This window comes from Molothrus aeneus, chromosome 10 (genome assembly GCF_037042795.1).
Source record: "Molothrus aeneus isolate 106 chromosome 10, BPBGC_Maene_1.0, whole genome shotgun sequence".
NCBI classification, from domain to species: domain Eukaryota; kingdom Metazoa; phylum Chordata; class Aves; order Passeriformes; family Icteridae; genus Molothrus; species Molothrus aeneus.
The window spans coordinates 25,192,716-25,207,300 of NC_089655.1; the positions used below are offsets into that span (position 1 = coordinate 25,192,716).

At 51.4% G+C, this 14,585-nt stretch overlaps 1 protein-coding gene across 4 annotated transcripts in view; it reads right to left on the reverse strand.

Annotated features, from left to right (window-relative positions):
* MBNL1 (muscleblind like splicing regulator 1) overlaps window positions 1-14,585 on the reverse strand; it is a 59,714-nt gene that overhangs the window by 18,740 nt on the left and 26,389 nt on the right. For all 4 annotated transcript variants that reach the window (XM_066557101.1, XM_066557102.1, XM_066557104.1 and 1 more), the window contains exons 3-4: window positions 3,573-3,743; window positions 1,345-1,545 (exon numbers count right to left, since the gene is read on the reverse strand). In XM_066557101.1, the coding sequence (XP_066413198.1) occupies window positions 1,345-1,545; window positions 3,573-3,743 (372 nt within the window). The remainder of the gene's footprint in view (window positions 1-1,344; window positions 1,546-3,572; window positions 3,744-14,585) is intronic.

Genomic DNA, 14,585 nt, shown 5'->3' on the forward strand with positions numbered 1-14,585 from the left:
AGCACACACCAGGTGACAGCACACACCAGGTGACAGCAGAGCAGCCCGGCTGCTCAGCCTCCCCTCTCGCTGCCTTTTAACCCAGCCAGGGCTGCCAAGCACCTGCTCTCAGGCTGTGCCCAGGGGCTGAGCTCTACGTTCTCAGGCTGTGCTTTCAGGATGTGATCCACACTCTCAGGCTGAGCTCCACGCTCTCAGGCTGAGCTCCACGCTCTCAGGCTGAGCTCCACGCTCTCAGGCGGAGCTCTCAGGCTGTGCTCCACGCTCTCAGGCTGAGCTCTCAGGCTGTGCTCCATGTTCTCAGGCTGAGCTCTCAGGCTGTGCTCTCAGGCTGAGCTCCACGCTCTCAGGCTGAGCTCCATGCCCTCAGGCGGTGCTCCACACTCTCAGGCTGAGCTCCACGCTCTCAGGCTGAGCTCCATGCTCTCAGGCTGAGCTCCACGCTCTCAGGCTGTGCTCCACACTCTCAGGCTGAGCTCTATGTTCTCAGGCTGTGCTCTCAGGCTGAGCTCCATGCTCTCAGGCTGAGCTCCATGCTCTCAGGCTGAGCTCTCAGGCTGTGCTCCACGTTCTCAGGCTGAGCTCTCAGGCTGTGCTCTCAGGCTGTGCTCCACGCTCTCAGGCTGAGCTCCATGCTCTCAGGCTATGCTCCATGCTCTCAGGCTGAGCTCTATGTTCTCAGGCTGTGCTCTCAGGCTGAGCTCCACGCTCTCAGGCTGAGCTCCATGCTCTCAGGCTGAGCTCTCAGGCTGTGCCCCAAGCTCACGGCAGCCTGCAGCCCGTCCCTGGCTCCCCGCCCACGCTGCCAAAGCACCGATAAGGTGCTAAAAACACTGTCAGGCCTTTCAGATAAGAGAGATTCGGAGCGAGGGAGAGCAGCAGCTCAAGAGCACGGACACTTGTCAGGGTTGTAGCAGGGATGATAAGCCAGGTGCGGGAGGCCAGCAGGGGAGCGGGGGCACCGTCTGCCCCAGCCAGAGAGGCCAAGTCATCTGCACCCAGCAGCTGCAGCTCTGCACCTCTCCCTAGTGCTCAGGGGCTGTGCCCCCACCATGCCAACGCCTTCTGGGCACACACTAATGGCTTCGTGGCACCCTTGCTGCTGCCACGATCATTCCTAAATATTCCCATTTCTTTCTGCAAGGGAGGGTCAGAAGCAGAGTGGCAGCCTGAACTTACGGTACAATCACTCTGTCACTCCTCGTTCTTACCATCACACAGATACCACATTACCAGCCCAAGTGAAACCTGCATTATTTGCTTTCACAAGGAAAGTATTTCCCACCTAGAAGACATAATAAAGGACAGCATTTGTGAGAGGAAGTTCCAGCAGCCAGCTCCTACCTCCAGCCTGTCTGTCCTCATCAGCTTCTGGGCGGCGGCGGCGGCGGCAGTAGGAACTGGCACGCCGGGGTTCCCTGTCACCAGCATCGGGGCCGTGGGCAGGATCTCAGCAGGGACCAGGCCTGGGGACACGGGCCCCAGGTAGGGGTTGAAGGCGGCTGACGCGTTGGTGGCTAAGCTCGGTGCGACAGAAAACATTGGCTGCAAGTGGAGACAGGGAAACAGACACTTAACATTTGGTGCGCAGCAGCTTGCCACGCTGTCACCAAAACAACTCTTCAGCATGCCCTGGAGCTGAACGAGGTGAGTTTCTGCTGCTAACTGGAAAGGAGCATTTGCTGTGTTTGTGGCTCACGGGGAACACCCGTGCAGTTGTTGCAATGAGCAAGAGCACGGGACAGGGATCCCCCCCAGCCTCTGCTGGTTCTGCTGCTCCAGCTTCCCTGCACACTCACAGCACGTGGCAGCTCCTGAGCAAACTCACAGAGGATCCACCCTCCAGCAATGCCACAATGAATGACAGATACTCTGTGGGGTCACAGAGAGTCTGGGGCTACCAGGGGGACATGGCCACACCAATACAATGCTGGCTCTTGAGGAAAAGGCATCTGAGAGCCCTGACAAAGCATCAACCACACTCGACTTCAGGCACAGGCAAAGCTTTTCTGACCCTGGCGCAGCTAGAGCTGGCCCAGGAACTCCTGAGGTTTCACAGCCACAATCCTCCCGTTTTACAAACAGGCTGGCCACGCAGATAATCAGACACTCACTGCATCAGGGAGATGCTTTAGTTAGGCTAAAACATTAAACCGGTGGAAGAAACAGCACATGCAAACATGATTTTATTTTGTTTGTTTGCAAGTTTTCAAAAGAGAGTCAAGTGCCCTTGTGGGTATGAAGATAATTGGGTGTAGAGCCCAAATAATGCTGTGAAAACCCAACATAGAACTGCTACACTGCGGCAAGGATTAAATAACTCTCCTACCCCCAAATGCAGTGTAACTGCCAAATAAAATTCAGCCAGGAGTGTTTGTCTTTCACTATGTAAATAAGGCAGTTACTCAAGGCATTTAGGTTCTTTTCCCCAACTAATTTTTAGAGGGAAAAACAACTACAGACTTAACACAACTCTTTCTCTGTTTCATATCAATTTAAGGCAGACAGCAGCGAAGAGCACATGTTCCTGTATATCTGAGGAAATGACTGAATTGTTTGGAAGCAAGAGACATTGGAAATAATGAACAAAACCATGCAGGGATTACTGGAGAAAACAGAATGAGCATTCTGTAAATGGGTATAATTTCTGTAATGCTTATGATTCTTCATCCATGTGAATGAAAAACAACCTGGCAAATATTACAGGAAATTAAATATTACCCTTAAATACACTATTAATTAACTGCACTTTTCATTACTGGGTTATCAGCTATGTAATAATGAACTTCAAAATACAACCAGTCTGTTAGCGTGTAACTTAAGAGATGTTGGTGTTTGATTTCAGCCCAACACACTCAAACAGACACCTGTGTGCCTGCTGTACAGCAAATAAGACCACCCCATTTATTTTCTACTGAGCTTATTTTCTAGCAATATAAATACCCTGCAGCCTTTTGACCACTGCAGAATAACAGCATGTTACCAGAGCCAGCTGGCATTGCTCTGAGGCTCACAGGGACATTGTGATGTGCTGCACAGTCTAAGTGGGGACACGCCCCTGTCCTACAGCCCCACCAGCACACGGCCAGGGCACAGAGCCACCCCAGCTCTCTGCTGCTGGATGGGCTCACACTGACTGATGCACTAGCCGTGGTCAAGCTGAGCCTAACTCCCCCTAAACTAAAGCTCAATTCCAGCAAGCAATTCTTGGGGACAGTTCCCTTGAGTGAAGGGAAAACACCCAGTGGGCATCCTCTCAAAGCCAGGACTTTCCTAGAGCACATATTGCAAAGGAAACAAAAATCTCATGCAGATCACTCGCTTACCAAACTCTGAGAATAAAGATGCAAAAGATAAATTAACCCAAGATTACTGAAATAATTAAAAACATTACTTCAGGCAAGGCAGAATTAATCAACACAAAGACATACAGAGGGGCATTCCAGTGATTTCAGAGGGGCCTTTCAGTGGGTTCCTCCCCCATTCCCGAGCTCTGTGGGATTTCCCTGGCGGGGAAGCCTGTGCTGCCTGCTCTCAGCCCAGCTCCTGAGGAGCCCCTGGGGTGCACGTACCACGGGCTGCAGCGGGGCTCCGGGCATCATGGCATTGGCCAGCTGCATCTGCTGGGCCAGCATGGCCATGTTCTTCTGCTGGATCAGGTTATTGCGGCCATTGATCTCCAGCTGCGTTTTTAAGTGTGGCGGTGGGTGAAGATATTTGCAGTTTTCCCTTGAGCATCGACCCTGAAGAAGAGAATGGACACAGTAGGATTAGAAGCTGCATCTTTGCTCCTTATGCCATGGGCTAAAGCAAACACAAGCAGACACACTTACCAGATACCTGGAAAATGAGACCTTACATGAGCACAATGTAGAAGTCAGAGCAAATTACTGCTAAACGGGTAGCATGGAACTACAACATGTGTCGCTGGAATGAGAGGAGCAGTTAACCAACCTGAAATCCAGATTAAACTCAACGTCCTCATTTCAGTGCTGGGATTTAGGCTGTGCCACAAGTCTCTGGATGAGATCCAAAGCCCAGCAGTACGTGTACCTCTTAATGTACTTCATACACTCAAATGCCTTACCACCATAAAAAATCATTCCTGTGATCTAATGCAATGTCCTCTGGCTCCCAGGAAACAAGGAGCCTCACTGCTTCCCCACTGAGACCAGCATTTCTATCTACCTATCTAGGAGATGGTCTTTAAGGAAAGCTATTTACTCAGTTATACCAGAATATACCACAGCCCCAGGTAAATTGTGCTTATGCTTCACTATCACCAGCTACTATCACTTACATCCTCCTTGTTTGCATGTAGCTCTGGAGCTCAGGGCACCTTTAACCTTCAATCTCTTCTAATTTACAGATCTTAGCAAATTTCCCAGAAGAAATGCAGACTTGTCTGTCTGGGAGCAGGGTTTCTTGTCTCACTTTTATTCCATGGACCTTTACAAATGGCCCACAGAGCATCCAGGAGCTGGAAGTCACAGGCTGGAAACCAGTGGCACAGATCTCCCCAGAACATGGGCAGCATTCATCCCCTGCCCCTGCAGCGAGCAGCTCCCAATTATCTGTCACTGGATCCTGCTAACTGCATCAGCAGAGGGCAAGGCAGATCTTCATCTCTCTGAACCTTCTCTGAACTCTCTTCCAACCATTACAGAAGCAGTATCATAAGTGAGTAAATTCAGAGGTGGCAGGGGATGCTGCAGTGTCCTGATGGGCCACACCAGCACAGCGGAGGATTAACCCAAGCAGTCCTGCTGGACTAAAGCTCAGCACAAATGCTCCTCAGCAGAGGCCCTCAAGGCCAGTGGGGTGAGGGGCAGAGGGCCAGCGGGGTCCCTGGGTGTCCCAGCCACGCTCAGGTGCCAGGGGTGCTCTGCCCCAGGCCTGGGCTCAGCAGTGCCAGGCAGTGCCCGCTGAGCCAGCTCAGCCCCTCTGACTGCACCGAGCCTGCAGCAGCTGCCACACAAACTGCTCACTCTTATTGCAAGGTGGCTGCAAGCACACCTTTGCTTTGCTCTCCTTGCAGCACTAAGTCTCTTAATTTCATGCTGCCTCTCCATTTCTTTTTTTGGTGTTTAATAGATAGATTTATTTCCTACTCTGTATAGTTCACTTTCATAGTCAGAAATGAAGGAATGCTACCCACTCCGGATGGGAGCAGGATGTGCCTGACCTTGCTGTGTTCAGCCTCCTGTGACACCCCATCAGGTGCAGCACCGGGCTCAGCACGGTCTGGTGATCAGGACTTGCATTGGGAGCATTTTTCACCTTGCCTTCAGGGGAGCAGGAACTTGTACCCGTCCCCAGGCACCTTCCCACAGGGCAGAAGCATCCCCACTACTCACCATGGCTTTACTCCCCACAAAGGACAAGGCACTTTGTGTGAACACTTACAGAATTGTGGAAAACGTGGCAAACTCAGACAAAAGAAAATGACCAATCACGCCTTGGAAAAACCACTCCCAAATTCTACATTCAGAAATTCCAGGGTATTGCTAGAAGACTTGGATCCTCTGACAGTACACCTGGGTTTTTCAGACCTGCACACGGGTGAACAGGAGTGTGCCCATTTCTGTGCAGTCACCAGCAGGCTCTTCCCCACAACACCAGTTTTCTGGGAAGCACAGCACAGCCTGTTTTTAACATCCCACTGTATGTTAGGAATACAACTGCAGCTTTTGCTCTATGACAATAATCTCCTTCCAGAAAACATCCTGGTTGTATATTTAGTAATAGAAAAGCTTTCTTGGGATCCCCTTCTGACACTGCAAGCTCCACTACTGGCTGAGTCTGTGATTCTGCAATTTGAAGTGGCTATTCATGGTCAGACCTACAACCCTCTATCATTTAACAGGCCACCTCCGAGAGACAAAATAAAAATCTTGTGGCCAGCAGCGACTCCAGTGAGCGCTGCACATCCCACCTGCCCTGCATGAACACACACCACCCCCTCACTATGGAACAGTTATTAATGCCTGACAGAATTTTCAGTCGCTGAAACACGTGTGGATGTTCTGAGGGTGCTGTAGCACCCACTGCTGCTGCTGGAGCTCCCTCAGCCAGGGGCTCTGCCTGGGGCTGCCTCCCCCAGGCTGGGGATGCCAAAGCTGCAGAACCAGCAGCCACAGCTCAGCAGTGCAGCTGGAGCACAGGGAATGCTTCTGACCCAAAACAAACACACAAACACCTCCCTCTGACAGGGAGCACAAATCCCTGCGACCCGGCGCGTTTGAACCCGAGCAGGAGGATGGCTGCTACATACCATCAACTATTGCCTGAAAATGGTAAAACTATTTATCCTGATGCCCATGGGTTTTACAGGAAAACAATTAACTCCATCTAAGCTATGGTTTCCTTTTTAAAAATAAACTGCTTGCAGGAGCTTTGTGTGGAGGCTGCCCGCCACATTCAGAGAAACCTTTTTAATATCTGTATTTTAATATTCAGGACCTGCGTGGCTGCCCTGGAGCAGCCTGCAGCCCCGTGAGTCGGTGACTGACACCTCTGAGGCCAGCCAGAGGCAGGGCTGCAATCACAGAGCCTCCACACAAGGCTGATGCACAGCCTGTTTGCAGACTAGCCCAACACCTGCTGGAGGGGTCACTGCCCCCAGGGGAACCAGGGGTGCCTCTGCCCAGAGCTGATCCCACACGGTACCCAGAGCTGGGGCAGTGCCCGCCCTCTGGAGCCTGCAGCTCCCCCGGCCCACAGCCCAACAGCCTGCCATGGGGGGCTGTGGGTCTGGACACTCCCGAGCAACTCTCGGAGCGAGCAGAACGCCAGCTGGGGCAAACACACATCTGGGGAAAACACACATCTGGGGCAAGGAGGGGAGGGCATCACCCCTGTGAAGCCCCCTCAGCTCCCCCAGGGCTGCTGCTGGGGCACAGGAATACTGATGGCAGCAGACACTTTTTAAAGTGAATCCTTTCATGTGAAAACACACCAAAGTGACCACTTAATGACGTCTTTGTGTGTGATTCTTGTACGTAAAAGCCTCAACCCCTCTAATGGATCATTTGGCTAGCACAGCTAATAGCACTCCTACGGGAGCTGTCCTGCTGCCATGAAATACAACAGGATTTAAAAAAAGAAAGGAAAAAGCAAACAGAGCAAGCAGGCTGCCAGCACACCAAACAGAAGGAGAGACACCAGCTCAGCAGCAAAACCCTCCCTGCTGCTCCTGCTGTCTGTGGGTCCCTCCTCCTTGAACCTCCAGCGCTGCCAAATCCTTTTAGAGCAATCTCTGCTAATCCATATGATGCTCACTCGGGCGCACAGTGACCCACAGTTTAGGAGGAGAAAGAACACGGCTTTATGTCCGGATCAAGTACAACACACGGCAGATTTAATCTGTTTATCAGTGCAGATTCCCGTGGTGCCCAGCTGCAGGTGGCCACAACAGTGGGATGCTGAGCAGGTACTGGGATTGCTGTGATCCAAGTCCTGCTCACAGCTGCAATCCCCTGACAGTCACTCGACAGGCACAGAGCACTAACAGAACCTTCACCAGAAATGTGCCCTGAACACACAAAGCAAATAAGCAGCAGCAGAGGGGTGAGGCCCCATCACTGTGCCAACCCCCCTGCACAGAGCTCGGGACTGAGCCCATCACGGGCACCCGCTGCACAGGGACCCCAGCTGGGCACCCTGACAGCTGGAAATCACTGCTGCACTCACTGCTGGATTTTCTGACACTGGAAATCACCGTTGGAATCGAATCCTGAAATGCCAGCATATCCACATGTTTGGGGTTTTTATTGACAGAGTTTATATAAGAATTATACCTTTCCTGATTTTCTTGTTATCCTTTTAGTTGTATTTTTCCCTTATTTTTAGCAAGGACAGTACATTGACATGCTGTTTTCAATACAATTTAAACATTATTAGAATACATTTGTCAGACAAATATATTATTGACTGAAAAATAATTAATTCCCCAACATTAGTGGGGAAAGTAATTATTAAAGTATTATTTTATTCAAGTGAAGTTAAACAATAAATTCTGACTAAAATTTGGGACGTTTATTAAACTTCATTTCAAAATAGGATTTGAGTTTACAACTGAGCACAGGTGAAACAAAGCACTCTGAGAGGAAAAGCCCTAAAAGTGAAATTTCACAGCATCATAGAGTCACAGACTTGTTAGGGTTGAAAGTGACCCTAAAGATCACCCAGCTCCAATCCTCCTGCCATGGCAGGGACACCTCCCACTGTCCCAGGTGCTCCAAGCCCTGTCCAGCCTGGCCTTGGGCACTGCCAGGGATCCAGGGGCAGCCCCAGCTGCTCTGGGCACCTGTGCCAGGGTCACACCACTCACCACCCTCACAGGGAAGAATTTCTGCTGAAAGAAGAAATTTGCCTGGACCTATCCTTATAGATAAATAAAACATTTTTCTGAAACCAAGGTCAGCCTCAAATGGGAACTGTTCTGGGGATCAATGTCAAAGCCTGGAGATAAGATTTCAGTTTAATCCCCTGAGCTCTGCTCCGAGATGCCACTTTTCTGAGAATGTGGAAAGCAGAGAGCGAGCCCTGCCCAGGTGGACAGCAGTGGCACAGGTACCTGTGCACAGGCACAGAGCGGGTCCGTGGCACGGGGGAGCAGTGGCTGCTGGCACCTGGAACAGCCAACAGCTGCTGTCCCAGCATGAGGAACTTCCCCCCAGAGCGTACAAAGGATCCAAGTTTGAATGAGCAGCATGAGAAATGATCTTGACTCCCTTTCAGCAGTGCCACACCAAAACCTCCGCGGAGCCGCGCGCTCTGCTGGCTCTGTGAGGGCTGCTGGCACCTGAGAAAACACACCCAGCATGTTCCACTGCTGGGAAACCCAGGGGCTGCAGGGCATCCCGTGAAATCCCTGAACGCAGCATGGATTCCTGATTTTCAGGAACACAAACAGCTCCAGGTCCCTGACTGACACATGCAAGAGACATTTTACAACACAATAAACTGCCTAAGATGGAATCATACTGCTTGATGACATCCAAACCTTTCTACTCAATTACCACGCACCTCCAGGACCGCCAAAAGAACCCAGAGTGGCTCTGGAGGCGGTGGGGAGAGCTGTCAGGACTGGGACAGAGCTCCTTGGGCATTACAGAGCCCTCAGCCTGTCAGAGCAGCAGGGACCCTTGTGTGGGTGCCATACCCACTGACAGGCTGCCTTTAGCAGCTGACACCAAATTCTGCCTCTGGCCACCAAAAATTTGACACTCTGGCTTTTCTGTATAGTTTGCTTACATGATAAACAATTTAAGGCCATTCAGCCTACTCAGCAATAAAACCAAAGAGAGGCCAATATAGCACACTTGGCACCCAGGACAGGCTGCTGGAGGAGGCAGGGTGCACGTCACCCTCACGGCTCTGGAGTTCCAGAGCAGTTTAGTCTGATGGCACTGCACCACTAAACACCAAGCGTGGAGATCAATTTCCACAGGGGGCTGAGGGACCACTAAAGTCCATCAGAGCAGGTAAAAGGTGGATCTTGAACCCCTTAGAGCAGCATGGGGGGGCCCGCAGGTTTGACAGTGAAGGTTCGTGGCTGTCACCAGCACAGTGCCACTGACTGGAGGTGTGTGGGGAACTGGCCAGTGCTGCCCTGCCTTGCAAACCCAAAGAACAAGAGAAGTTCACACAGGAATGGAAGGAAAACCACTCAGAGCTTCCAGTAACAGGACACATCAGGCCAGTGGACGCCTCTTCCAGCCAGAATCCCACTGTGACTGAAAGGACAAACCCACAAATGCACTTGAGTAAGGCAGAAAGGAGTGCCACTGTCCAACAAGAATTGTAGGAACTAAACAAAGTTGAAGAATTTCTCTTTTGGAAAAAAAAAAAAACCCAACCAAAACAAAACCAGGGAATCGTTAACAACTTCTAAGAAAAAATTCCACCTGTTTTCCACAAGAGGGAACTTTTGACAAGACATTGATTTCCTACAAAACACCCTTTAAAATCAGTCAGTGCAGCTTGCCAGGACCAGCGGCAGAAAGGAGACCCTTAATCAGCAATTCAGGAGGAATTAATGAACCCAGCCACATTCACCTATGAGGGCAACACACGAGCCTCATGCCCAAAGGCACCCACAGACCAGCAAGAGCCCCAGCACCGTGGTGCCCACCCCAGGGCACTGCCACATCCCCCTGAGACAATTCCCCCCTCAAAGGGCACTGCTGTGTGCCCCTGCCAGGGACCACCCCCTCCCACCCCAAGGCACCCTCCTATCCCACACCTTTCCTCCTCCCTTCTGTTGGCTAGCAATTAAGTACCCCTGGTCACTTTGAATTTTATTTTTTTTAATAGCTCATACTGTCTGGTTTGAAGTAAAAATCAAAGAACAATCATTAAAAGATAAAGATTAGGCTGACAGAAAACTAGCCTTGCATCTTTCCTTAAATGTGCAAGACAGACTGAACACAGCTCTTCTCCCTTTACTCTCCACCATATCATATTTATCACATAAGTAGACTTGTTAGCCTTGGCCTTTGTTTCTGCACGTGTCACCACCATAAAACCCATGGAGCCTAATGGGCACATTGCCCTGGAATTTGGCAATTGACAGAACTCAGCACGTGCAAAGTAAAACAATCAAAATTAGTACTTGTTGTGGTTTAATTCTACGTATGAGAAGCTATTTGACATGCTGTGACATTTATGTGACATCCATTTTCACACCCAATCTCTGCCAGGCACTATTCATTTCCTATGAGCTCTGTCCCTATTTGCTTCCAGATGAAGTTTCCCTCCCCACCTGTTGCAATTCCTTGTAATTAATTGCACCTGGGCACAAGCACCACCCAAGCCAGCAGCAGCTCCAGCAGGACCCGGCCACGTTGCTGGGGGCCTGAGGGCTGCACTGGGCTGTCCCCTGCTCTGTGGCACAGCAGCAGTGCCTGGCAGCCAGCAGCCCCTCTCAGGACACGGACACCTCCCAGGTCCCATGGCACCATCCCACCCTCCCAGCACCAAGGGAAGCACCTCAAGCTGCTCTAAACGCTCAGCAAGTCTGAATAAGCCCTCGGTGGCAGCGCAAGGCCAGGCCCTGAGTCAGCTCTGCATGGCCACCCCTAACACACAAAAATAGCTTGTTTATTGCTCCTGAGGTATTATTTTTACACCAGGAGTACTGGGTGGCCACGGCTGCTGGCTGCTGCTGGTCCCAGTGGAAGCACGTGGTGGGGCCAGGTGCACGAGTCCTGCAGGGTGCTGGACTGGGGACATCCCCAGCCCGCCGGACCCCATGCCTCGGGGCAGAGGGGCCGGGACAGGCCCATGAGAGACACCTCCAGCCACTGCCCCCCTGCCAGCCATGCCCAGCACGCAGGGAGAGTCACCCTCCACCTCCCCACGGCATCGGCCGATGCCTCCAGGAGCTCCAGAGGGAAAACCCTCTCCTGAGCTGCTCCTGGGATTTCCCAAGTCCGAAGGAAAGCCCTGCTAAATCAAAGTGTGCCTGTGGTTTCCAACAGGCAGGAACAATTCCTCTGTACACAGGAACACGCCCATCAGGCAGGGATAGCTCAGCACTGCAATGCCGCCCTGGCTGCACCCGTGCCAGGTGGGCTCACACTGTGAACCAAAGGGCAGCTCTCCCTCCACAGATCCAACAGTCCACAGTGCATTCCTGCAGCATCCAGGTGATGTTCTCCTGGGGTTCACAGCTCCCTATAAATCCTGGCTTTAGTGGAAATAAGTCCAACAGAGTGAAAGTGAACATCCCTGAGGGCCACAAATAACAAATTAAGAGGCAAGTGGGAACAGGACAGAGCAGAGTGGGACAGCGGCAGAGGAAGCTGCTGGCAAGTAAATATTGCCCAACACGACAGCAGGATTGGGGAAAAACTGACAGAGTGGAATAACAGGAAGCTTAGTCACTTCTGGACAAAAAAAGCGAGCATGTGAGTAGGGTGGAGGGGAGCGGAACACCGGGATGGATGGGAGGGCCCAGAGGGGAGCGGCGCGCCAGGGGCAGGGCAGGCACGGGATACCCTGCCCTGGGCACTGCCCTGGCCAGGAGAGGCTGTCCTGGGTGCCCCACTGCACCAAACCCTGCACACACACAGCAGGGTCCTGCAGGGCAGCCATGGACACACTGCCCTGGCCAGGGGAGGCTGTCCTGGGTGCCCCACTGCACCAAACCCTGCACACACACAGCAGGGTCCTGCAGGGCAGCCATGGACACACTGCCCTGGCCAGGGGAGGCTGTCCTGGGTGCCCCACTGCACCAAACCCTGCACACACACAGCAGGGTCCTGCACAGGCTCTCCCAGGGGAACTGTGACCCCTTAACCCACATACCCAGCTCCTCCTCAGCACGGAGAGCACCCCAACTCAGCATGGAGAACACCGGCTTGGGGTGGACAAGAAAACACCAGCAACAGCCCCCGGAGAACACTGTGCTGGTGATGGAATTACCATGGGTCTGGTGGCTCTCAGGCCAGCTGGTATTCAATCATAGAGGCACTTTGCAGAAGCCTCAGGAGTGGGGAGGAAAGCTGAAAGGAAGATCAGATTTCCCTGATGGCAACGAAAGTACCCATTACTGTTGAAATATGGTCTGCCCATCACTGATGAGGGGATAACAGCACTGGGTAAAGGGACTAGAAAAATACAAACCCAAGATTTTACTACATCATCCAGAGAGGCAAGAGAAAAGACAAATTTGAAGTAATTAGAAGCTAGATAAAGAAAGCCACCAAACCATGGCCAACTGATGAGAAGCTTGAGTAACAGTTTTTTACTGCTTAGGCAAATGAGGAAAGAAAAAGATATAAATAACAAAGGGTACAGCAGAAGAGAAATAAAAAAAAACTTAAACTAAGTTTATAGTTCAAAAATTCATACAGGGAAAACTCAATCTAAGTAATTCAGACTTTAGGGGCAAAAAAAAAGATACCAAAAATGTTGATGTATTCAACATCAGAAGGCAAACAGAGAGTTAAAAGTCTTTAAGAAAGAACAAAATTGAAGCAAGCAAGTGTAGGAAAGGGAAAGTGTCGTGGGTAAACAAAGGCTGACACATCAGGTTTGTTTTACCTTGCAAGTGTGCATGAGGCCCAGTAAAAGCTTCCTAACCAAATAAACACCCCTGCAGTCCCTGCAGGAACCACCGGGAGCGAGGGTAGGGCTGGAGGCCCCGCTGCAGCAGCACTGGGACCTCACATGCAGCACCACCTCCACTGTGCCTCTGGGACACACTTACCACATTTCTTTCAAAAAAACAAACCAAGCCTGGCCCTGAAGCACTTAACAGCTCCATGGAAAAGCAAGAAGGAGCCGAGGACATTGGCCCGGCCGGGGCAGGAAGCTCCGTGTCCCGTGGAAGGCAGCAGAGCAGTGGCACAGAGCAGCGGTTGCTGAATCTCTCCCTGGGGCTCAGCCATCCCCACGATAACCAGGCAGCGCCGGGTCCAGCCTCCCTGCCCTCGGGTCAGTGTCCAGCCCCGCCCCTGACATGCCCACAGCATGATCCAATAATCATTAACGCTGCACATGGAAGCACCGACCAAAACTGGAAGTTTCAGCCCACACCAAGGCTGAATCCCCTGCTCAGCTCTGTGCTGCACTGCTCAGGAGGGGAAGGCAGGACAGAGGGCTCAACAGGCCCTGTATCAGTCACAGGTTTTTTTCTCATACAGCTCAGGAATAATTTTCTGCACTAAGTGCTTTCCAGGCCTCTTAACATTGATATTGCAGATCAATGTTTCACAAAGACAAAGCTGTCTGATGGATGTGTGCACTCATTTAAGCATCTCTAACAGGCAGTGCTGCTGTAACTACACACTCTGCACCCCTGCTACCTTCTACCCCAGAGGTTTGGTCTTGCTCACTTTCCACATGAAACAAAATGACAGCAAAATGACAGAACAAAGACCTACTGTAAGGCAGTGTGCAAATAAAGATAGTATCTATCTGCTGTGTCCGCACCAGTGCAGTGCAAATACAATTACAGCTACCAGGAAACATTGCTTGCTCTCAGGAGCTCTCCAGCCTCTCTCTGTTAAAGCCTCTGCACAGGCTTTACTTCTAAAAATGCAACTCCTTGCTAGAACAAATACTCACACAAAGCAGGAGCAGGTGAGAGCCTCTGTGTGCTCAGAAATGCAGGGTGAATATTTGATGCAAAAGTCTTGAAAAGCTCAACTCTGTCAGGCACACAGCGAGGAGAAAAACGCTCAGGAAAGCTTATGAAATAGGTGACAATGACACCAGAGGAGCAGAAAGCTGTTTTTCAGTGTCTGTAAGGCCTCGCAGAGCTCGTGGGCATGGAGGAACACGGAGGTGCAGATCCACCTGCCCTTGCCGCGCTGTGAACAGAGCAGGTCAGTGCACACGGACTCGTGGCAAACACAGCTGGAAGGATTTATTTTTCTGAAGTTAAATAACCACAAAACACGCCGAGCACTGCTCTGCAGTCAGAATTCCCTTGGATAGTTTATTTTCACCTGCCATGTCCTGTCCCAAAGCAGAGCTGTGCAGTGCTCTGCTCCTCCCGAGGGCAGCTCAGCTCCCAGGCCCATCCCAGGAGGAAGACACAAAACCCCAGCCCAATGGCACACAGGAAAGAG